The sequence below is a fragment of the Anomaloglossus baeobatrachus genome, chromosome 12 (genome assembly GCF_048569485.1).
Source record: "Anomaloglossus baeobatrachus isolate aAnoBae1 chromosome 12, aAnoBae1.hap1, whole genome shotgun sequence".
In the NCBI taxonomy this organism is placed as follows: domain Eukaryota; kingdom Metazoa; phylum Chordata; class Amphibia; order Anura; family Aromobatidae; genus Anomaloglossus; species Anomaloglossus baeobatrachus.
In genome coordinates, this window is record NC_134364.1 from 89,324,153 (window position 1) to 89,351,179 (window position 27,027).

The 27,027-nt window shown below is 42.9% G+C and overlaps 1 protein-coding gene across 1 annotated transcript in view; it reads right to left on the bottom strand.

Annotated features, from left to right (window-relative positions):
* Nucleotides 1-534: 534 nt before the first annotated feature.
* Nucleotides 535-27,027, bottom strand: part of VSIG8 (V-set and immunoglobulin domain containing 8) — a 43,013-nt gene continuing 16,520 nt past the window's right edge. Inside the window, exons 2-7 of the mRNA XM_075331050.1 lie at nt 16,231-16,400; nt 15,936-16,140; nt 11,715-11,873; nt 11,459-11,581; nt 2,517-2,652; nt 535-1,796 (exon numbers count right to left, since the gene is read on the bottom strand). Of these exons, the coding sequence (XP_075187165.1) occupies nt 1,481-1,796; nt 2,517-2,652; nt 11,459-11,581; nt 11,715-11,873; nt 15,936-16,140; nt 16,231-16,400 (1,109 nt within the window). The 3' untranslated portion in view covers nt 535-1,480. The remainder of the gene's footprint in view (nt 1,797-2,516; nt 2,653-11,458; nt 11,582-11,714; nt 11,874-15,935; nt 16,141-16,230; nt 16,401-27,027) is intronic.

Below are 27,027 nucleotides of genomic sequence, written 5' to 3' on the forward strand. Positions count from 1 at the left end.
CTACTGCAGGGTCGCCGTTTTTATATCGAAGTCTTCTTGACCTGATTAAGCTAGGATTGTCGGGGAGCGTTCAACCCCTCTAGCTCCTTCCAAAATGTCCTGCTTTTACTCTGATCAAGAATGTGTTGCTGTCAGAGATAGCTGAATTCGCCATAGAGAAGGCAGAGATGGTTTATTACCATCACTGTCTTCTCCATTGCTGTACACAGTAACACAACGTGCTTACAGTGGTACCATACACAGTGGTCATGTGATCGCTGGGTGTAGGAAGGGAACAGTAGCTGCGGGGTAATAGGAACCCTTGTCAGCTCTGCTATACTGCCAGGAAGCTGAATATCCCCCTGTAATTTGGGATATTTTAACCAAGAGAAATAGGATGAAAATAAAAAATATTGATATTCCCCCCACCACACACCCCAAACATTTTTATGAGCTTATGTGGGGATAATCTGCAAAACAAATGGAAAAATAAATATATATGTATCGGGCAAACAAATTTTAGTCATTCTTTGTGGTCATAAAAATGCAAAAAAATACATGCATTTCCCATATTTTTAATTCCCTTATTTTCCCATTGATATCAGTAAAAAAAAGGGAATGACATAAGTGATATAAAAATGGAGCCCAGTGTATTCATGACACAAAGACGCAAAATAGTTGTACTGCTGCCGCCCATTAGCCATCTCTTGTGCACTTCTGTTTATGCATCCTTCTATCAGGTTATGTAGGTAATGGACATATGTTCCTGGATTTCCAGGTTTTATCTATACAGCACATCAGTTCCTCATAGTCTGTCAATAACGTTTTATATTTGCAAAAGGAAAAAGCAGTCACAAAATTTATAACTTCTCCAATTCCACCTGAGGTAACAAATAAATCTCTTATTTTCATACTGATCATCACAATGTAGTGGATCATGATGTAGGTCCCGGGGGCAGCTCGCAGGACGCCCATTGTAGAAATGTTCATTGTCTTGTTGGATCTCTAGGAAAGTAGCTGGACCCTACTATTGAGAACAGGGGTGTCACTATACATGACACAGTCACTCCCAGGCCCTGGTACCTGCCACACACCAGTATTATTGATGGCCTACATTACAGATTTCTCTTCTGGGCTCAGAAGTTTAAAGTTGTGCATCTGACCAAAGGGTTCAGCTCTTGAGCTCTTATCCATGGAGGCCACCATTACTCATCTGCTTTAGTAAATTGCACAGGACTCCTCAGACATTACAACGTTGAGAAAAAAGTGGATCCATAGTGTTTCTTACACCTTCAGAAGAGGTGGAAGGGTGTGGCAAGTTCACACGTGGATGGGCTCATGAGGTGGCCCTAACCAAGAGACTGTGGGACCAGTCTGTTTTCAGGAGTTTTATACATATATACAAAAGGAGATATTACAGTGTTACATGTTCTTAGATCGACAGATCCCATTCAATATGAAAATGAAGTTCATGTGCATGTTCACAGTTCACCAGAAGAACTCAAACTATGAAACCCTCTCGAGACTGTGCCGGCACCATCACTGGAATGCCCCCGACTCTCTGGATGTTATATGGATTATGTTTTGGATTTATTCCTGGAACAATGAAGATTGGTTCAGGACTGAGAACTGGGCTGTCAATCTTGGCTTTGGAGATATCGCTGCCAACCAAGGAAGGAGCTGAAGGTTCATCTATTGGTGCCGCATTGTAGACCCGTCGAAGAGAGTAGCTGATGTGGTGCGGTCGGTAGCCAGCAGCGGTCCGGACACTGCTGGCACGGCTGTTGGTATTACTTGGAGGAGCCGCAACGTCCTCTCTATGGAAAAGAAGAAGATCAGATTAGCGGTTTTCCAGAATATTAGAGTCTAAAAGGTAATGTATTGCCTTGTGGGGAATGACATTTCAGTGTAAGGAGACTTATAAGCCATGTGATGCTCCTCTGGGAAATTAAATATGCAAATTGACTTTAAGTCTCCTTACACTGGCATGTAAGTCATGTCATTCTCCACAAGGAGAAACGATCTCCGTTAGACTCCAGTAAGAAGCCTCTCATACAGCCAAATAAGATCTCATGCCTTGCTCTGAGGAGGGTAACACCCTGAGACACATGTATGCAAACTGGATTCTGGTTTAGCTTTCAAGTCTTATGTCAAGGCTCGGTAAAGGGCTTATACTGACTTTTAAAAATGCTACTTTGAATAGGTTGCACTAAAAATCACGTCATCTATAGTTCCGAAGAGGCGATTTGAATATCAGAATATTAATTAACTGATGATTAGATTACTCAGTCCTGATTTCCAATGAAAACATCAATGTAGCACTATGGAAATCCAACCAGGGCCAACATTACTAACATTATGTGTCTTTTACTATTATATAGGCTAATTTGCACACTTCTCGGTTGTATTGTATTAATTTAAATCTACGTTTTGTGATGTTTGATGAACCCAGGCATAACTCACTGCTACTTGGGCCAGTAAGTAAAAAATTGAGCAGAACAATATCACCATCTTGTGGTCAAAAGTGGAGTTATCACCTTATGTCGTTGGCCAATTCCTTCTCGTAGCGTCTCTTGTTGCAGCAGCAGATCAGACACCAGATGAGGAGAAGAAGTAAAAGCAAGAGGAGCAAAGCACCAAACACTGCTCCAACAATTACCCCTGTACGGTTACCTGACCGGAGAAAGGAGAGGAGACATGAACTAATGACATTTAGGGGGACAGATACATGCCCAGTCACTTATTAATGATGACTCCACTAATGTTGTTTTAAAATGAAATATATTAAGTTATAATAGTAATAAAAAGTCTGTTGACTGTGTACCTGAATAAAATAATTGGAATATTACTCCTTCTACACAAGAATATAACTACCACGAAAAAGAATATAACTACTATACTACTGCTCCCTATGTATAAGAATATAACTACTATAATACTGCCCCCTATGTACAAGAATATAACTACTATAATAATGCCCCCTATGTACAAGAATATAACTACTATAATACTGCCCCCTATGTACAAGAATATAACTACTATAATACTGCCCCTATATAGAAGAATAAAACTACTATAATACTGCTCCTATATACAAGAATATAACTACTATAATACTGCCCCTATGTACTAGAATATAACTACTATAATACTGCCCCTATGTACTAGAATATAATTACTATAATACTGCCCCCTATGTACAAGACTATAACTACTATAATACTGCCCCTATGTACTAGAATATAACTACTATAATACTGCCCCTATGTACTAGAATATAATTACTATAATACTGTCCCCTATGTACAAGAATATAACTACTATAATACTGCCCCATATGTAGAAGAATATAATTACTATAATACTGCCCCTATATACAAGAATATAATTACTATAATACTGCCCCTATGTACAAGAATATAACTACTATAATACTGCCCCCTATGTAGAAGAATATAATTACTATAATACTGGCCCTATATACAAGAATATAATTACTATAATACTGCCCCTATATACAAGAATATAACTACTATAATACTGGTCCTATATACAAGAATATAATTACTATAATACTGCCCCCATGTACAAGAATATAACTACTATAATACTCCCCCTATGTAGAAGAATATAATTACTATAATACTGCCCCTATGCACAAGAATATAACTACTATAATACTGCTCCTATATACAAGAATATAATTACTATAATACTGCCCCTATGCACAAGAATATAACTACTATAATACTGCTCCTATATACAAGAATATAATTACTATAATACTGCCCCTATATACAAGAATATAACTACTATAATACTGCCCCCTATGTACAAGAATATAACTACTATAATACTGCCCCCTATGTAGAAGAATATAACTACTATAATACTGCCCCTATGTACTAGAATATAACTACTATAATACTGCCCCTATGTACTAGAATATAATTACTATAATACTGCCCCTATGTACAAGAATATAACTACTATAATACTGCCCCCTATGTAGAAGAATATAATTACTATAATACTGCCCCTATGCACAAGAATATAACTACTATAATACTGCTCCTATATACAAGAATATAATTACTATAATACTGCCTCCATGTACAAGAATATAACTACTATAATACTCCCCCTATGTAGAAGAATATAATTACTATAATACTGCCCCTATATACAAGAATATAATTACTATAATACTGCCCCTATGCACAAGAATATAACTACCATAATACTACCTCCTATGTACAAGAATATAACTACTATAATACTGCCCCTATGTACAAGAATATAATTACTATAATACTGCCCCTACATACAAGAATATAATTACTATAATACTGCTCCTATATACAAGAATATAATTACTATAATACTGCCCCTATGCACAAGAATATAACTACTATAAAACTGCTCCTATATACAAGAATATAATTACTATAATACTGCCCCTATATACAAGAATATAACTACTATAATACTGCCCCCTATGTACAAGAATATAACTACTATAATACTGCCCCCTATGTAGAAGAATATAACTACTATAATACTGCCCCTATGTACTAGAATATAACTACTATAATACTGCCCCTATGTACTAGAATATAATTACTATAATACTGCTCCCTATGTACAAGAATATAACTACTATAATACTGCCCCTATGTACTAGAATATAACTACTATAATACTGCCCCTATGTACTAGAATATAATTACTATAATACTGTCCCCTATGTACAAGAATATAACTACTATAATACTGCCCCCTATGTAGAAGAATATAATTTCTATAATACTACCCCTATATACAAGAATATAATTACTATAATACTGCCCCTATGTACAAGAATATAACTACTATAATACTGCCCCCTATGTAGAAGAATATAATTACTATAATACTGCCCCTATGCACAAGAATATAACTACTATAATACTGCTCCTATATACAAGAATATAATTACTATAATACTGCCCCTATGCACAAGAATATAACTACTATAAGACTGCTCCTATATACAAGAATATAACTACTATAATACTGCCCCCTATGTACAAGAATATAACTACTATAATACTGCCCCCTATGTAGAAGAATATAATTACTATAATACTGCCCCTATATACAAGAATATAATTACTATAATACTGCCCCTATGTACAATAATATAATTACTATAATACTGCCCCCTATGTAGAAGAATATAATTACTATAATACTGCCCCTATATACAAGAATAACACTACTATAATACTGGTCCTATATATAAGAATATAATTACTATAATACTGCCCCCATGTACAAGAATATAACTACTATAATACTCCCCCTATGTAGAAGAATATAATTACTATAATACTGCCCCTATATACAAGAATATAATTACTATAATACTGCCCCTATGCACAAGAATATAACTACTATAATACTGCTCCTATATACAAAAATATAATTACTATAATACTGCCCCTATATACAAGAATATAACTACTATAATACTGCCCCTATGTACAAGAATATAATTACTATAATACTGCCCCTACATACAAGAATATAATTACTATAATACTGCCCCTATATACAAGAATATGATTACTATAATACTGCCCCCTATGTACAAGAATATAACTACTATAATACTGCCCCCTATGTAGAAGAATATAATTACTATAATACTGCCCCTATATACAAGAATATAATTACTATAATACTGCTCCTATGTACAAGAATATAATTACTATAATACTACCCCCTATGTAGAAGAATATAATTACTATAATACTGCTCCTATATACAAGAATATAACTACTATAATACTGGTCCTATATACAAGAATATAATTACTATAATACTGCCCCCATGTACAAGAATATAACTAATATAATACTCCCCCTATGTAGAAGAATATAATTACTATAATACTGCCCCTATATACAAGAATATAATTACTATAATACTGCCCCCATGTACAAGAATATAACTACTATAATACTCCCCCTATGTAGAAGAATATAATTACTATAATACTGCCCCTATATACAAGAATATAATTACTATAATACTGCCCCTATGCACAAGAATATAACTACTATAATACTGCTCCTATATACAAGAATATAACTACTATAATACTGCCCCAATGTACAAGAATATAACTACCATAATACTGCCTCCTATGTACAAGAATATAACTACTATAATACTGCCCCTATGTACAAGAATATAATTACTATAATACTGCCCCTACATACAAGAATATAATTACTATAATACTGCCCCTATACACAAGAATATAACTACTATAATACTGCTCCTATATACAAGAATATAATTACTATAATACTGCCCCCTATGTACAAGAATATAACTACTATAATACTGCCCCTATATACAAGAATATAATTACTATAATGCTGTCCCTATGTACAAGAATATAACTACTATAATACTGCTCCTATGTACAAGAATATAACTACTATAATACTGCCCCCTTTGTACAGGAATATAATTACTATAATACCGCTTCCTATGTACAAGAATATAACTACTATAATACTGCCCCCTATGTACAAGAATATAATTACTATAATACCGCTTCCTATGTACAAGAATATAACTACTATAATACTGCCCCTTATGTACAAGAATATAACTACTATAATACTCCACCTATGTACAAGAATATAACAACTATAATACTGCCCCTATGTACATGAATATAATTACTATAAGGCTATGTGCGCACGTTGCGTACTGTCCCTGCTGAAATTTCTGCAGCGATTTGAACAGCACACGTGCACTTCAAATCGCTGCAGAAACAGTCCATAATGAAAAAAAAAAGCCGATTCCATGCGCTCTGACTGCAGCTCCTCCCATAGACAGAGTGGGGGATGCAGGCAAAGCGCAGGAAATAAGTGACATGTCACTTCTTAGAACGCGCGCTTTGGGCAGCAGCCGAAGCGCTGCGCTCTAAGACACCACGTGCGCACGGCTCCTGCATAATCTTCATAGATTATGCTGGGGACGCAGGACGCATGCAGTTACACTGCGGTGAAGATCGCAGCGTAACTGCATGTAATTACGCGACGTGCGCACATAGCCTAATACTGCTTCCTATGTACAAGAATATAACTACTATAATACTGCTCCTATATACAGTAATATAACTACTATAATACTGCTCCTATGTACAATAATATAACTACTATAATACTGCCCCTAAGTACAAGAATACAACTACTATAATACTGCCCCTATGTACAAGAATATAACTACTATAATACTGCCCCCTATGTACAAGAATATAATTACTATAATACTGCCCCCTATGTACAAGAATAGAACTACTATAATACTGCTCCTATGTACAAGAATATAACAACTATAATACTGCTCCTATGTACAAGAATATAACTACTATAATACTGCCTCTATGTACAAGAATATACTTACTATAATACTGCCCCTATGTACAAGAATATACCTACTATAACACTGTCCACTATGTACAAAAATATAACAACTATAATACTGTCCCTATGTGCAAGAATATAACTACTACACTACTGCCTCCTATGTTCAGTATAGCTACTATAATATTGACCCCTATGTACAAGAATATAAATACTACAGTCATGGCCAAATGTTTTGAGAATGCTACAAATATTAATTTTTACAAAGTCTACTGCTTAAGTTTTTCTAATGGCAATTTGCATATACTCCAGAATGTCATAAAGAGTGATCAGCTTAACAGCAATTACTTGCAAAGTCAATATTGGCTAAGAAAATGAACTTTAACCCCCAAAACACATTTCAACATCATTGCATTCCTGCCTTAAATGGAGCAGCTAACATTGTTTTAGTGATTGTTCCATTAACACAGGTGTAGGTGTTGATGAGGACAGGGCTGGTGATCAATCAGTCATGATTAAGAAAGAATGACACTACTGGACACATTAAAAGGAGGCTGGTGCTTGGTATCATTGTTTCTCTTCAGTTAACCATGGTTATCTCTAAAGAAACAAGCGCAGCCATCATTGCTCTGCACAAAAATGGCCTAACAGGGAAGCGTATCACAGCTACAAAGATTGCACGTCAGTCAACAATCTATCGCATCATCAAGAACTTCAAGGAGAGAGCTTCCATTGTTGCCAAAAAGGCTCCAGGGCGCCCAAGAAGGACCAGCAAACGCCAGGACCGTATCTTAAAACTGTTTCAGCTGCGGGATCGGACTACCAGCAGTGCCGAGCTAGCTCAGCAATGGCAGCAGGCTGGTGTGAGTGCTTCTGCACACACTGTGAGGCGGAGACTGCTGGAGCAAGGCCTGGTTTCAAGGAGGGCAGCAAAGAAGCCACTTCTCTCCAGAAAAAACATCAGGGACCGACTGATATTCTGCAAAAGGTACAGGGAGTGGACTACTGAGGACTAGGGTAAAGTCATTTTCTCAGATGAATCCCCTTTTCGATTGTTTGGGACATCTGGAAAACCGCTTATTAGGAGAAGAAGAGGTGAGCGCTACCACCAGTCTTGTCTCATGCCAACTGTTAAGCATCCTGAAACCATTCATGTGTGGGGTTGCTTCTCAGCCAAGGGAATCACACCACTCACAGTCTTGCCTAAAAACACAGCCATGAATAAAGAATGGTACGAGAATGTCCTCCAAGAGCAACTTCTCCCAACTGTCCAAGAGCAGTTTGGCGCCCAACAATGCCTTTTCCAGCATGATGGAGCACCTTGCCATAAAGCAAAGGTGATCACTAAATGGCTCAAGGAACAAAACATAGAGATTTTGGGTCCATGGCCTGGAAACTCCCCAGATCTTAATCCCATTGAGAACTTGTGGGCAATCATCAAGAGACGGGTGGACAAACAAAAACCAACAAATTCTGGCAAAATGCAAGCACTGCTTATGCAAGAATGGACAGCTATCAGTCAGGATTTGCTCCAGAAGTTGATTGAGAGCATGCCAGGGAGAATTGCAGAGGTCCTGAAGAAGAAGGGTCAACACTGCAAATATTGACTTGCTGCATTAACTCATTCTAACTGTCAATATAACCTTTTGGTCTCATAATATGATTGCAATTATATTTCTGTATGTGATGTAAACATCAGACAAACACAATTAAAAGCCAGAGGGCAACAGATCATGTGAAAATATAATTTTGGTGTCATTCTCAAAACTTTTGGCCATGACTGTATAATACTGCTCCCTATGTACAAGAATATAACTACTATAATACAGCCCCCATGTACAAGAATATAACTACTATAATACTGCTCCCTATGTACAAGAATATAACTACTATAATACAGCCCCCATGTACAAGAATATAACTACTATAATACTGCTCCCTATGTACAAGAATATAACTACTATAATACTGTCCCCTATGTACAAGAATATAACTACTATAATACTGCTCCTATGTACAGGAATATAACTACTATAATACTGCCCCCTATGTACAAGAATATAACTACTATAATACTGCCCCTATATACAAGAATGTAACTACAGTGGAACCTTGGATTACGAGTATAATTGGTTCTGGGAGTGCGCTCTTAAACCAAGTTACTCTTATATCAAAGCAAATTTTCCCATAGGAAATAATTGAAACACAGACAATTTGTTCCACAACCCAAAAATATTTGATGTATTTATACAAACTTATTACAGTAATACAAAATAATGTACTGTATTCATATAACATTATCACAGTACACTAATACATAATACCGTACAGTACAGTAAAAAGAAAAAAAACAAATTAAACTGCACTTTAGCTTACAATAAAATTGTTGGTGTGTGAGAGGTACAATATAAGCAATGTACTGTACTGGTTAGCAGAAAGAAAGTACAATACTGTATCCACAAATGCAAATTTATAGACATGCTATATAGCATATAATGTAGAATGGTATTCAGTATACAGTACATATGTACAGAAAGTTACCTCTAGACCGGGTCAGAGCGCGGTGAAAGGACAGAACCAGACGTGTGCACGGTGAGTATTTGCTCTTATTGCAAAGCATTGCTCTTAAACCAAGTTACAAATTTGTTAAAAGCTTTGCTTGTTTTGCAAAACGCTCTCAAACCAAGTTACTCTTAAACCAAGGTTCCGCTGTACTATAATACTGATCCTATGTACAATAATATAACTACTATAATACTGCTCCTATGTACAATAATATAACTACTATAATACTGATCCTATGTACAATAATATAACTACTATAATACTGCTCCTATGTACAATAATATAACTACTATAATACTGCCCCCCTATGTACAAGAATATAACTACTATAATACTGCCCCCCTATGTACAAGAATATAACTACTATAATACTGCCCCCTATGTACAAGAATATAACTACTATAATACTGCCCCCTATGTACAATAATATAACTACTATAATACTGCTCCTATGTACAATAATATAACTACTATAATACTGCCCCCCTATGTACAAGAATATAACTACTATAATACTGCCCCCTATGTACAAGAATATAACTACTATAATACTGCTCCTATGTACAAGAATATAACTACTATAATACTGCCCCTATGTACAAGAATATAACTACTATAATACTGCTCCTATGTACAATAATATAACTACTATAATACTGCCCCCTATGTACAAGAATATAACTACTATAATACTGCCCCCTATGTACAAGAATATATTTACTATAATACTGCTCCTATGTACAAAAATATAACTACTATAATACTGCTCCTATGTACAAAAATATAACTACTATAATACTGGCCCTATGTACAAGAATATAACTACTATAATACTGCTCCTATGTACAAGAATATAACTACTATAATACTGCCCCTATATAGAAGAATAAAACTACTATAATACTGCTCCTATATACAAGAATATAACTACTATAATACTGCCCCTATGTACAAGAATATAACTACTATAATATTGCCCGCTATGTACAAGAATATAACGGCTATAATACTGCCCCCTATGTACAAGAATATAACTACTATAATACTGCTCCTATGTACAAAAATATAACTACTATAATACTGCCCCTATGTACAAGACTATAACTACTATATATATATATATATATATATATATATATATATATATACAGTATATATATATATATTGTATATATATATATATATATATATATATACATATATATAATACTGCTATCTATGTACAGGAATACAACTGCTATAATACTGTCCGCATTTGCTAGAATATAACTACTATAATACTGCCCCCTATGTACAAGAATATAATTAATATATTACTGCCCCCGATGTACAAGAATGTAACTTCTATAATACACCACCTTGTAAAATAATATAAGTACTATACCAATGACCATTATGTATTAAAATATAAGTACTGTAATACTGCCCCTATGTAAAAAAAAATATAACCAATATAATGCTGCCGTGTATGTGCTGTTTTTTCTCACCTGCGCTTATGGTTAGGGCAACCACACATTGTCCACTTCCCACCTTGTTTCCCACTGTACACTGGTACGTTCCGGCATATACCTCAGAGATATTCTTGATTAGTAAATCTCCAGTTATAGGAGCTGTATGGAGACACAAATACATTTCCTATTAGAAAAGCAAGAATGAGTGAGTGACTTTATGCAAAATGTAAGAATGTTTTTATAACTATTGCAACAGGTGATAAGCAAAGCATGATGGGAATCTAAATCTTACCCAGGTTCAGAACCGGGGTGGCTGGGTTGGGAGACCCAGCTATCTTCTCCCATTTGTAAGTCAGGGGTGGGGTTCCTTCACTCGGTTTGCACTTCAAAATGGCGTCACTTCCTTTGGTCTGATCTCCTTCAATAAAACAATGAGGATGCGAGGGGACCTCTGGATGAAGATTAAAAAAAAAGGTTTATCAGTTTTAGCTAAACCATTTTGGATGTTCATGAATTTATGATGATACTTTTGTCCTCCAAGTTGCATCATGAAGTCTCCTAATGACTCTTGCACCAAGGTGTAACTTTTAGGAAAGACCATGTGCGAAACACAAGAAGGGGAACATGTATTGCAAGGAGCTGTTTTCTTAGTTGTGTTATTCATCATGGAGCCTGATCAGAGGAGAGTGTGGTTACAATGACCAAAGGATGACAAGAGGAATAGTCCAAAGACAAGGAGTTATAGATATGGAGAAGGACCACTGAAAGTGCAATGCTGACCTCCAAGTTTACCGCCAAAACAGATTGGTTGAAAAACCCAAAATAAGTTGAGTTGCTTCTTAGTTTTCCGAAATTCAGAAGTCACAGAGATCAGCCTGAGAGTGGGAAAGTCAGCAGAGTTGTCGTAGATACGTGTCTGCAAAGAAGGTCCCAAATTTTCAGTGGGCACCTGGTGTACTAAATGTAAACTGTGCTGTAACAGTAAGGATTATAGTGCCATATTTTATTATCGGTTGCATTCAGTTTAAAGATTTTGTGTTGAAGCTTTCCCTGAACCATTTCCTCCCACAAGGGCACATGGCCATGACCTATTAATTTTTCCTGTATCATTAAGGATTATTGTGTCATATTCTGTAATTGGTTGCATTGAGTTTAAGAATTTTGTGGTGACACTTCCCCTCATTCATTTGCCTCAAAAATGTTAACTGAATAACCTAGAGGAGAATTAGGCACTGGAGTATATGAAACAAAGCCCGTATCTCAAAAAGAAGGCCACTAGAAAGTTCTTAAAAATAAAAAAAAAACACTCTTTAGTACAAATAAAACAAGACATAATATAGTACATGCATAAATAGAGAGAAACACCATAAAGAAAAATAGGGAGAGAAGGGGAGGAAAACCCTTCACGGCCAAAAAGAGACACTGCAATCCAGGTGAAGATTAAATACAATCAAAACTATAAGGATGGAACACAATGGACATGGATATAATGCAAAGAGGTACAGTAAAACGTGCTAGGAGGCAAACAATGGCCAAAGGACAGCACTAATAACTAAGGCCCTGTAAAGCCAAAAAGTAACAGCTACCAATGTACCGGAAATGTATAATCTTTAATACCAAAGTCTAAATGCATTAAATAAAGGTGACAGGTAATTACCTTGAGCCATATCCTAAAGTGCAAGTAGAACACCTGGACAGCAGAATAGAGGGAGAGCCCCGACGCGCGTTTCACCACACTGGACTTCGTCCTGTCACCTTTATTTAATGTATTTAGACATCGGTACTAGTGATTATACATTTCCGGTGCATTGGCAGCTGTTACTTTTTGGCTATACAGGGCCTTCGATATTAGTGCTGTCCTTTTGGCCATTGTTTGCCTCTAGCATGATTCACTCTTTGTATTATATCCATGTCCATTGTGTTTGATCTTTATGGTTTTGATTGTATTAAATTTTCACTTGTATTGCAGAGCCTCTTTTAGGCTGTAAAGTATTTTTCTCCCCTTCCCTCCCTATGTTTCCCTATGGTGTTTCTCCTTATTTATGCATGTACTATATTATGTCTTGTTTTACTTATTTGTAATAAAGAGTGGTTTTGTATTTTCAAAACCTTGCTAGTTGTCTTCTTATTGAGATACGGGCTTGGTTTCATGTACTCCAGTACCTGATTTTCCTCTGGGTTATTTACTTGCTATTACCACTAATGCAGTATTATTTGTGGATATACTTTTGTAGGTTTTATAATGTTCGTTGGATACCTGGTGTACCAACCACTAAACTGTGCTCTTACAGTAAGAATTATTGTGCCATATTCTGTCATTGGTTGCATTCCAGGGGTTGCCCCCTACTTGGACAACCCCATCTCAATCAGAGTGTTTGCCCCAATTAAAAAACAAACACATTATCTTATTATGCCAGCGCTGTTCCTCCAGTGTCAGCAGTCGCTCTCCAAGGGCTCACGTGAGGCTATGTCATGCTATCCCTGCGACCGATTAGCGATGGCTTCACTCTCCCCGCCTTCCGAAGAATCGAATGTCAAGAGGAAGTTGGAGCTGTGGCTGGCCGCTCACTTTCTCACTTGATGTTTGATATGTCCGAAGGCGGGCACAGTGAAGACAGCGCTGATTGGGTACAGGGCTCACATGATGTAAGCTCAAGGAGAGCGAGTGTTTTTATTTTGACATAGTCAAACTCCCTGACTGAGAAGGAGTTGTCAGAGTAGTAGACCATAGGCTGAGGACATTTTCAGAGTAAGTGCGCTGCCTTTTTAAAAAGCAGGGAGATCACACCACCTAAGCAGGTGACAGGAAACCTGCAAGTCACACGCAGGCCTTGTGAGCTAGAAACTACGACAGAAGCAAACACATGTGGGAATGGACCTGCAGGGCGGCCATGGTGGAGAGCATGTTGGCGTCCTTGCCAGTAGAAAGGAAAGGAACCATGCCGGGACGCCGGCGTTACAGTTCCACTCTAAGGCAAATTTAGTTTTTGCCTACAGATGGTCCCTATTATAAATGGACCACCTTGATCAATTTCTAAAACGTTAGGTGCAGCTTCTTTGAGAAGAAAAGAAAGTTTTCAAAAGATCAAGCAATGTAAATTTGTAACTATGACTCAAAGATGGTTGCCTATGATAGTCCACCACCCTTGAAATAGTGATAGAGTAATAGTCTCATTCTGTCCTCCTTAGGTTGTGTGTGTGCTCAGAGGAAAGTAGTGGAATCAAGATATGAATACTTCTGGCACACCGTAAAGAGAAAAAATCCGAAAAGATTGCGTGAAAAAGATTAACTTTTTATTTTTAGCTCAATTGTGTGAACAAAGAAAAAATATTTTTTTTCAATTTTTTCAATCAATTAATGACGTTTCGGTCATTTGAGACCTTCATCAGGGTCACACTAAACATGAAAAAAGGAAAACATACTATATTACTTATGATACATGTCAATACTGTCCAGATTATAAAATTAAATCACATCATATTATAATACATACATTCTGGCACACCAACAAGAAAAAAGATTCCAATGGTCTTGCTGAATTAAATTTTTATTTCACACATGTGAGAGAAGAGATAATTTCGGCTGAATTTAGCCTTTATCAAGATATCTCTATAGATTGGGGTCACACAATCAAAAAGTAGAAGTCCTATATCAGATGCTGACTTATTAGAGGCAAGACTGTACAGCACTGCAAGTGTGGTGTCTTGTGGACACAGATCTAGTGGCGTTGTGGGCCAACTATAGAGATACCTTGAAAAAGGCTAATTTCAGCCAAAACATCGGTCTTATCTCTTATCTAACATAGGTCAAATAAAAATTTAATTCAGCCAAACCATTGGAATCACCTTTTTTCTTGTTGGTGTGTCATAAGTATTCATATCATGGCTTCACCACCTTTGTACACGTCTTAGGGCGGCTTTGCACGTTGCGACATCGCACGTGCGATGTCGGTGGGGTCAAATCGAAAGTGACGCACATCCGGCGTCACTTTCGACATCGTACCGTGTAAATGCTAGATGATACGATTAACGAGCGCAAAAACGTCGTTATCGTATCATCGTTGCATTCACCAACATTTCCATAATGCTGGTGCTGCGACAGGTACGATGTAGTTCCTCGTTCCTGCGGCAGCGCACATCGCTGTGTATGAAGCCGCAGGAGTGAGGAACATCTTACCTGCCGCCGGCGGCTATGCAGAAGGAAGGAGGTGGGCGGGATGTTTACATCCTGCTCATCTCCGCCCCTCCGCCGCTATTGGCCGCCTGCCATGTGACGTCGCTATGACGCCGCACGACCCGCCCCCTTAGGAAGGAGGCGGGTCGCCGGCCAGAGCGACGGTCGCAGGGCAGGTGAGTGCATGTGAAGCTGGCGTAGTGATAAATTTCGCTACGCCAGCTATCACACGAGATCGTACCTGCGACGGGGGCGGGGACTATCGCGTGCGACATCGCAGCATCGGCTTGCGATGTCGCAACGTGCAAAGCCCGACTTATACACATGACCGTCTTTTACCTTGGACAACTAATGTAACTTTCCTTGAGGCCACCCCAGGATTTTTCTTCACTTTGCATTGGAAGGTCCCAGAGTCTCCAACCTCCAGATAGGTAATTGTGATAGAAGCATCGCCCAGACTAGGATTCGCATTTTTAAAAGTCAATCTGTTCATGAGGCTAGAAGGACCTTTTGGTATCACAGCGTTGTCCATGTAGGTGAGAATCTGGTGGGGAAATAGATACATTATCAGAAATGGAGACTTCAATACCATCAAGAAACCATAATCTATTTGTTCATTGTTATAGATACTCACCACTTTATCCAGTCCTGTGCTGTCTGGGTTCATCTGTGACCACTCAATATCCAAAGCTCCAGTTTCTGAAGGGTCCAGGATATAAGTACAGCCCAGCGTCACACTATCTCCTTTAGGTAGGAGAATGGTCTCAGTACTTTGCTCTTGGATAGTAACGGCATCCAGTAATACTAAAAGCAAAAACAAATGGTCAAAACCCCTTGATGACTACAAAAACAAACAATATATACTACATATACCAAGATTATTTACTCAACAATACGATTATTATAATAAAACAATGGATACAAGAGATTCATGCATAAATATTTTAATTGTAATATTTCAAAAAAGAATAAAAAAATACAACAAACAGAGACATTCCTATGAGGGACGAAGGCATACATACAAACAGTTAATTACTAGAATTTAGCCAATATTATTCATAATTTACATGGAATTCAAATTTCTACAGCACACAATTTACAATTGAAGTGCAAATGGGCATAAAGACAGTTCACCGTATTAAATTATGTTGATATTTTGAATATTTATACAAAAAGGGAACCCCACATAATCATTGTATTTACAGCCATATGAAAAAGTTTGGGCACCCCTATTAATGTTAACCTTTTTTCTTTATAACAATTTGGGTTTTTGCAACAGCTATTTCAGTTTCATATATCTAATAACTGATGGACTAAGTAATATTTCTGGATTGAAATGAGGTTTATTGTACTAACAGAAAATGTGCAATCTGCATTTAGACAAAATTTGACCGGTGCAAAAGTATGGGCACCTCAACATAAAAGTGACAGTAATATTTTGTAGATCCTCCATTTGCAAAAATCACAGCCTCTAGTCGCTTCCTGTAGCTTTTAATGAGTTTCTGGATCCTGGATGAAGGTATATTTGACCATTCCTGTTTACAAAACAATTCCAGTTCAGTTAAGTTTGATGGTCGCCGAGCATGGACAGCCGCTTCACATCATCCCACAGATGTTCAATGATATTCAGGTCTGGGGACTGGGATGGCCATTCCAGAACATTGTAATTGTTCATCTGTATGAATGCCTGAGTAGATTTGGAGCGGTGTTTTGGATCATTGTCTTACTGAAATATCCATCCCCTGCGTAACTTCAACTTCGTCATTGATTCTTGCACATTATTGTCAAGAATCTGCTGATGCTGAGTTGAATCCATGCGACCCTCAACTTTGACAAGATTCCCGGTGCCGGCATTGGCCACACAGCCCCAAAGCATGATGGAACCTCCACCAAATTTTACTGTGGGTAGCAAGTGCTTTTCTTGGAATGCCGTGTTTTTTTGCCTCCATGCATAACGCCTTTTTGTATGACCAAACAACTCAATTTTTGTTTCATCAGTCCACAGGACCTTCTTCCAAAATGTAACTGGCTTGCCCAAATGTGCTTTTGCATACCTCAGGCGACTCTGTTTGTGGCGTGCTTGCAGAAACGGCTTCTTTCGCATCACTCTCCCATACAGCTTCTCCTTGTGCAAAGTGCGCTGTATTGTTGACAGATGCACATTGACACCATCTGCAGCAAGATGATGCTGCAGGTCTTTGGAGGTGGTCTGTGGATTGTCCTTGACTGTTCTCACCATTCTTCTTCTCTGCCTTTCTGATATTTTTCTTGGCCTGACACTTCTGGGCTTAACAAGAACTGTACCTGTGTTCTTCCATTTCCTTACTATGTTCCTCACAGTGGAAACTGACAGTTTAAATCTCTGAGACAACTTTTTGTTTCCTTCCCCTGAACAACTATGCTGAATAATCTTTGTTTTCAGATCATTTGAGAGTTGTTTTGAGGAGCCCATGATGCCACTCTTCATAGGAGATTCAAATAGGAGAACAACTTGCAAGTGGCCACCTTAAATACCTTTTCTCATGATTGGATACACCTGCCTATGAAGTGCAAAGCTCAATGAGGTTACAAAACCAATTTAGTGCTTTAGTAAGTCAGTAAAAAAGTAGTTAGGAGTGTTCAAATCAAGAAATTGATAAGGGTGCCCATACTTTTGCACCGGTCAAATTTTGTTTAAATGCGGATTGCACATTTTCTGTTAGTACAATAAACCTCATTTCAATCCAGAAATATTGCTCAGTCCATCAGTTAGTAGATATATGAAACTGAAATAGCTGCTGCAAAAACCCAGATTGTTATAAAGAAAAAAGGTTAACATTAATAGGGGTGCCCAAACTTTTTCATATGACTGTAAATATGGGTATAAAGGTATATCACACCAATAAATGCTGCTCTTGAATTAATTGTAGATGTTCAGGTGTAAAAAGTAGCAGCAATTGATTAGTAAAATACAACTGCGATATGCAGAGTCAAAATTTATTGGATCTCCCAGTTAAATGCCAACATCGTGCAATTTTTACGTTCAGATCAAAGAATATATATCACACCAATAAATAATGTTGCAATTATTTAAATAAACAGCAAGTAATTTGAAATACGATGTGCAAATCTTCACACCTCCGGGAAGAAGCCTGGGAGCGAAACGATCGTCGAGGTGGAGGGACGTGTACGCTGCAGCTCTTACTAACAACTACTATAACCAGTCCCTACTACAAAGGCATAAAACCCAGTATATTTGATTTGTTGCGTTATTGCTCCACACATCATGTGGGCACTTAACTTAACATTCCATATTCAATGCCTTTAATACAAATGTTGTAAACTGTGCAGATTAGCATGTTATAATCAATGAAAACCTTATGACATATTGTCAGCTTGTATATTGCACTCACTGCTGCTAAGCTATAGAAGGTTGAGTTTTTTATACAACATACATTCTAATTATTCATTAGCCAACTTTCTGCTGCTAATTTCCCCATAATTGGGTTTTGTATTTGGATTAACTGCAACATTTGCTGATGCGATGTGTTTTTATAATCGTATGCTATAATCACATGCGGTTTTATATGTTGTCACAAACCACCGGGGGGGGTCACTCAGAAATCCCCCGCGCTGGCTACCAGTACGTCACAATCGGGGGGTAACAAGTGGGGGTCACCCCTCCTTTATACCTCCCGACCGACAGACAGAGCACGTGACGCGCTCTCTAGCGCCCCTCTTATAGTCAGGCCAATTATGGAATTGCCCGACCATAAGCAAGGAGGCCGCTATACTACTTATGCCGATTATTGAAGGGTCCCCAGTGAGAGTAGGGTATATATTCCCCCGACCTCCGCGGGCGGAATATATAAAACCTCCCTGGATCTCACTGGCCTCCCCACAATAATCCTTGGCACAACTCGCTGCCACCAACCGCTTCACGGTAACTATTAGCCGAACACACAGACGTGGGATTCAAGATCGAGATAACAGAACAGCCCAAGATTAATTATATAATTTAATCAGCCTAAAGCACACTAGAAACTACAATATATACAATAGGGAATCTACAGAATATACATATGTCAGAGTACAGTTACAATCAAAGCATGGGTTACAAACAGGCCTACACAGTTCCAGCAGTTACCTTGTTGCGTCTGGCCACAGGGGGGCGCTGTACCCAGGTTTCTAGGATCCTTCCCACAGATGTTTCCTACACGTGCCCCCAGCGAAAAGAACACTGGAAAATGGCCGAAGTAGGGTTATCAACCTGGGCACATCCAGGTCCCCTCCTACCTTAGTGACCTCAGAGGGAGCACTGCTCCACCCCTGGCTTGAGTTATGGACAATCCACAACATGGAATATGGGCCATAACTTTGCCTGGGAGCGTCGTAGGCGGACGCCAATGCTCTCATTGTGACAGTTATGAATTTAGCTACAGAACGAGGGGACTCATGACCTGTCTGCCAGTTCCCCATTGGCTGATATCACGCCTGGGGCATTTCCCAATGTCCTGCTCCCATAAAAAGGGTGTGCCGGCATCGTCCGCATGCGGAGACACCATTTTTATGGTTGCCATATTTATCGGAAATATGGCTTGCGAGATATGAACCATTTTTTACTGGAGTCGTTCTGTCTGGCTATTTCCATAGCCTTGTAATGAGATACAACTCTTGTTACAGGGTGACGGCAGGGAGTCATCCTGTGTCCTTTGTTCCCACATCACCTAATTTCCATATCACAGGACATGGCCATGGAGGTGTAAGTGGAACACTGAGAACAAGAAGGGAGGGGGCACTGCCAGGGAGTGATGAGGGATTATGACTGGAGTCATAATTCATCTTCATATCCCGGGATTTGCCTCACACCTCCCCCCTTTTGAGGGCGCTAGGGGGCAGCACACTCCGGTGTTCCCCCGTGCGCCCGTCCGCGACCTCTCCTTGTCGGGACAGCCCGTCTGCGTTACCGTGGTCACGGCCCCTTTTGTGGCGAATGGTGAAGTTGTATTGCTGGAGCGCAAGGCTCCATCGCAACAATCGCCCATTCGTCCCAGAGACGGTGTGCAACCAGCTGAGGGGATTGTGGTCCGTCTCCACGATGAAGTGGCGCCCGTATAGATAGGGTTGCAGACGCTGCAGGGCCCACACTATGGCCAGGCACTCCTTCTCCATCGTGGAATAGGCAACTTCCCTTGGTAACAGCTTCCTGCTCAGGTACAAGACTGGGTGCTCTTGGCTCGCAGAGTCCACCTGGCTGAGCACCGCACCGAGGCCGAAGTCACTGGCGTCGGTCTGTACTACAAACGGCCGCGTGAAGTCGGCTGCCTGTAGCACGGGCGGGCTGGACAGGGCGTCCTTTAGGGCCCGGAAGGCTGTCTCGCAGTCCATTGTCCAATCGACTGCAGAGGGCAGCTTCTTCTTGGTGAGGTCCGTCAAGGGCTTTGCCAGGCTACTATAGCATGGAACAAACCTCCTATAGTACCCAGCGGTCCCCAAGAAGGACATCACCTGCTTCTTGGTCCTGGGGGTGGGCCAGGATGCGATGGCTTCCACTTTCTCAGGCTCGGGCTTCAGTGTTCTCCCACCTACCCGGTGACCGAGGTACTGGACCTCGCTCATGGCCAGCTGACACTTTCCCGGCTTGATGGTCAAACCTGCCCGGTGGATCCGCCTGAGCACCTGTGCTAGATGCTCTAGGTGGTCCTCCCAGGTGGGACTGAAGACGGCAATGTCATCCAGGTACGCGGCCGCGTACCCTTCAAGTCCCTTGAGCAGGGTGTTGACCATCCGCTGGAAAGTGGCAGGGGCATTCCTCATCCCGAATGGCATCACCGTGGACTCGTACAGTCCAAATGGGGTAATAAAGGCAGAGCGTTCCCTGGCCTTGCGAGTCAGGGGGATCTGCCAATATCCCCGGCTCAGATCCATGATGGTCAGGTACTGAGCCCTGGCCAACTGATCGAGCAGGTCATCGATGCGTGGCATTGGGTACGCATCGGCGACCGTGACCGCATTGAGCCCCCTGTAGTCCACGCAGAACCGAGTGGTTCGGTCCTTCTTAGGGACGAGGACTACAGGCGAGGCCCAAGCGCTGTTGGATGCCTGGATCACCCCCAGCTTCAGCATCTCGTCAATCTCCTGGCGCATGTGTTGCTGCACCTCCAGGGAGACCCGATATGCTGAACGCCGGATCGGGGGATGATTCCCAGTGTCCACGTGATGGACAGCCAAGTCAGTCCTTCCGGGCTGGTTGGTAAACAACCCCCGGAAGGGGAGGAGGGTGGCCCACAGCTGGGACCGTTGGTCTTCCAAGAGCTGGTGGCCAACCTCCACATCCTCAATGGATCCGCCTGCCCTAACCTGGGCTAGCATATCCAAGAGGGTTTCCGCTTCTCCCTCCTCGGGCAGGTTGCACACGGGGAGCGCACATGCCTCCCGCTCATGATGTGCCTTCATCATGTTCACATGGAAGGGCTTCCGCCTTCCACGGGCAGGGTCCAGGGTGACCAGGTACGTTACAGGGTTGAGCTGCTGGTACACGAGGTATGGGCCTTCCCAGGCTGCCTGAAGCTTGTCCTGTGGTACGGGGACCAGTACCCACACCTTTTGACCCACTTGGTAGGTCCTCTCACAAGCGTTCTGGTCGTACCAACGCTTCTGATCGGCCTGGGCTTGAGCCATATTGTCGTGTACCAGTTGCGTCAAGGCCTGCATTTTGTCCCGGAAGCGCATGACATACTCGATAACCGACACTCCAGGGGTGGCCAAATCCCCTTCCCAAGCCTCTTTCACCAGAGCCAGGGGGCCCCGCACACGTCGCCCGTACAGGAGCTCAAACGGTGAGAATCCTGTTGAGGCCTGTGGAACCTCCCGGTAAGCAAATAACAGGTGTGGGAGATACCGCTCCCAGTCACGCCCATGGGAGTCGACCAACATCTTAAGCATCTGCTTTAAGGTGCCATTGAACCGCTCGCACAGGCCATTAGTCTGTGGATGGTACGGGCTGGCCACCAGATGTCGCACCTGGACTTGCTTACAGAGGGCCTCCATCAGCTGGGACATGAATTGGGTCCCCCGGTCAGTGAGCATTTCCTGGGGAAAACCCACTCGGGAGAAAATCTCCAGCAATGCGGTGGCCACCTTGTCAGCCCGAATGGACGACAAGGCCACTGCTTCTGGGTACCGGGTGGCATAGTCCACTACCGTCAGTATGAAGCGTTTCCCGGAGCTGCTGGGGATGGCCAGCGGGCCGACCAGATCCACAGCCACCCTCCTGAAAGGCTCATCGATGATGGGCAGAGATACCAGTGGGGCTTTGGGGCGTGGCCCCGCCTTCCCCACTCTCTGACAGGTTTCACACGAACGGCAGTAGGCAGCCACATCGGCCCCCATTTTTGGCCAGTAGAAATGCTGGTTTAACCTGGCCTTGGTCTTAGCGATCCCTAGGTGTCCGGCCATCGGAATCTCATGTGCGATCCGCAACAACTCCGTCCGGAACGGATAGGGTACCACCAACTGTCGGTCCCTGGGCCACGCCTCCGGTGAACCCTGCTGGACCGTGGCCCGGTACAGCCGTCCTTGGTCCCAGACCACTCGCTCCGGGTCCGAGTCCGAGGGAGGCTGTGCCGCCTGCTCCTTAAGAGCTTTCAGGCTGTCGTCAGCTTCTAACGCTGCCTGAAACCCCTGACTAGATGTGGCCAGAATCGACGAGACTGTCACATCTTCAGTCAGTACCCCGGGACCTGTGTCCTGGCCTCCACCTGACTCGGCTGCCACTTGGTCAGAAGGGGAAGAGCTATCGGACCTCCGGGAGGCCCCTTGGCTTCCAGCACTCCCACTGCGGGTGACAGCGGCCACAGCCGCTGCGACCGTGGGTCGTGCCTGCTCCTCCTCCGTTCCTGACCAAGTCGCCGGTTCAGGCAGACCTACCTGGCTTCCTGACACCCCGGTTGTGGGGGAACCATGCACCGAGATCTTACCTGGGAGCACTTCCGCTCCTGGACCGGCCCCAATCTCACCTGCCTGTTCCCCTCCTGCAGCAACAGAACCCCGCTGTGAAATCTCTGGGGACCCCACATTTGCTGTGGTAGCCCCCACCCCACACACTGGTCCTCCCCCTGCAGCACCCTGCTCTCTGCTTATCCCTGCAGAGGGCAACAGATCCCAGCTCACAGGCTGATTACTTGTAGAGGCATTGTCACACCTTTCTCTGACCCCCTCCCCTGTCACAGCTGCAGCTGAGTGTGTGTCTATGGTGTCTATGCAAGCAGAAATATCAGAGTTCACTCCCTCCTCCCTTACATCATTCATAGATAACACATTAACATTGTTAGGAGTCATGTCAGTACGGGCTGAAGGTTCAGCCCTTGGGGGGGGCCCAAACTGGGAGGTTATCTGCCCCAAATCTGTCCCAAGTAGCACGTTTGCAGGGATCCGATCAGTTACCCCCACCTCCCTCACCCCTCGCCCTGCGCCCCAGTCCACATAAATGTCAGCAACAGGCAGCGCCGGGTCAGTGCCTCCAATCCCGGAGACAGCGAGGGTTTTTCCAGGGATCAAGTCTTGGGGGGACACCATCTCAGGCCGCACCAGAGTCACCTCCGAGGCGCTGTCTCGCAGTCCTATGGTCACAGACCGGCCGACGGTGACAGGTTGGAAGCTGTCCAGGGACCTACCACCACCCCCACCCACACAATACACCTTGGGCGGCCCTTGGGACGGGGACGGAGCCGGGGCCTTGGGACGCTGAGGGCACATGGCCTTGAAGTGTCCAGGTAGGTTGCACTGGTGGCACCGTCTTGGTTCCGCCACGGGCCTGGAGAGGGGAGTTGAGGGGGACACCCCCTGCAGTCTAGGGGCAGGTGGGGCAGTCGCAGAATTCATCTTACCCCCTCTCCAGGTGCTGCTGGTGGCCGCTCTCCTGGCCTCAGGGGCCCGGTTGTTGGTGTAGTCATCGGCAAGGGCAGCTGTAGCCGTGGACCCCTTTGGCTTCTGGTCTCGGATGAACTGGCGGAGATCCTCAGGGCAGTTCCACAAGAGTTGCTCCGTGATGAACAAGTCCAGGATCTCCGGTCCGGTGGAAAGCTGCAGGCCTTGGGTCCAGTGGTCGGCAGCTCGGGCAAGTGCCCGCCGGTGGTCAGCCCAGGAGTCCTTTGGTCCCTTCTGTAGGCTCCGGAACTTCTTGCGGTAGGACTCTGGAGTGAGGTTGTACTGTTGGATCAGGGCCCGCTTGATGGTGTCGTAGCCCTGATCTGCCTCAGCAGGCAAGTCCCCAAGGATATCCAGGGCCTTACCCCTTAAACGGGGGGTCAGGTATTTGGCCCACTGGTCCTTGTCCAGATGGTGCTGCAAGCAAGTCCGTTCAAAAGCAGTCAAGAAAGAGTCCAAGTCTCCATCCTTCTCCAGCACTGGGAAGTCCTCAACACGGACCTTTGGAAGTTTGGTGTCTCGAAGGTCACGTGTGGCTGATGAGGGCCGGAGCTGAGCTAGCTGCAGCTGGTAGTCACGGTCTGCCTGTCGCTCTCGCTCTCGCTCTTCACGCGCTGCCTGCCGCTCTCGCTCCGCAGCCTCACGCTCTGCGTGCCGCTCCGCAGCCTCAGCGTCACGCGCTGCCTGCCGCTCTGCCCTGCGCTCTGCCAGGAGTTCCTTGTAGCCCTTCTGGTCTCCAGCCTGGAGAAGGGCCATAGCCATTTGAAGAAGGCTATCTGAGCCTCCCAGGCTCGGTGGAATGGCACGTGGTGATCTGCGGCACGCTGCAGAGCTAGGCGATTCACTGTCCCTTTCAGAGCGGAGGGCTGGCATCTGGCTCGTTGAGGAACCTTGGGTGAGCTCCTCCTCATCTTGTCCAGCAGTGCCAGGTTGCGCAATGTCCTCGGCAGAACGGTTTTCTGGCGTCGAGCTCCTGGAGGACTCGTGGGCAACCTCCTCATTGCTGTCCACAGCACCGTCCTCCCTCTCTTCGGCTCCTGCCTTAGCATTGGCCAGTTGCATAGCTCTGCTCCTGGTGCCATCAGCCATTCTTGCAGACTTTTGGTCACTGACACAGAACTGACACCTGATGCCTCCACACACCTTACAGTATCTGCACTCTGACACTCTAGTGTTGAGCTAGTCTGAAGACCCCAGCAGCCACAGCTGCTGCAGGCAGTCTTTAGTGTCTGGGAGTATGGGTCTCACACTCACACACACTATTATCTCGATCCCACCGCTATGCCACCAATATGTCACAAACCACTGGGGGGGGTCACTCAGAAATCCCCCGCGCTGGCTACCAGTACGTCACAATCGGGGGGTAACAAGTGGGGGTCACCCCTCTTTTATACCTCCCGACCGACAGACAGAGCACGTGACGCGCTCTCTAGCGCCCCTCTTATAGTCAGGCCAATTATGGAATTGCCCGACCATAAGCAAGGAGGCCGCTATACTACTTATGCCGATTATTGAAGGGTCCCCAGTGAGAGTAGGGTATATATTCCCCCGACCTCCGCGGGCGGAATATATAAAACCTCCCTGGATCTCACTGGCCTCCCCACAATAATCCTTGGCACAACTCGCTGCCACCAACCGCTTCACGGTAACTATTAGCCGAACACACAGACGTGGGATTCAAGATCGAGATAACAGAACAGCCCAAGATTAATTATATAATTTAATCAGCCTAAAGCACACTAGAAACTACAATATATACAATAGGGAATCTACAGAATATACATATGTCAGAGTACAGTTACAATCAAAGCATGGGTTACAAACAGGCCTACACAGTTCCAGCAGTTACCTTGTTGCGTCTGGCCACAGGGGGGCGCTGTACCCAGGTTTCTAGGATCCTTCCCACAGATGTTTCCTACACGTGCCCCCAGCGAAAAGAACACTGGAAAATGGCCGAAGTAGGGTTATCAACCTGGGCACATCCAGGTCCCCTCCTACCTTAGTGACCTCAGAGGGAGCACTGCTCCACCCCTGGCTTGAGTTATGGACAATCCACAACATGGAATATGGGCCATAACTTTGCCTGGGAGCGTCGTAGGCGGACGCCAATGCTCTCATTGTGACAGTTATGAATTTAGCTACAGAACGAGGGGACTCATGACCTGTCTGCCAGTTCCCCATTGGCTGATATCACGCCTGGGGCATTTCCCAATGTCCTGCTCCCATAAAAAGGGTGTGCCGGCATCGTCCGCATGCGGAGACACCATTTTTATGGTTGCCATATTTATCGGAAATATGGCTTGCGAGATATGAACCATTTTTTACTGGAGTCGTTCTGTCTGGCTATTTCCATAGCCTTGTAATGAGATACAACTCTTGTTACAGGGTGACGGCAGGGAGTCATCCTGTGTCCTTTGTTCCCACATCACCTAATTTCCATATCACAGGACATGGCCATGGAGGTGTAAGTGGAACACTGAGAACAAGAAGGGAGGGGGCACTGCCAGGGAGTGATGAGGGATTA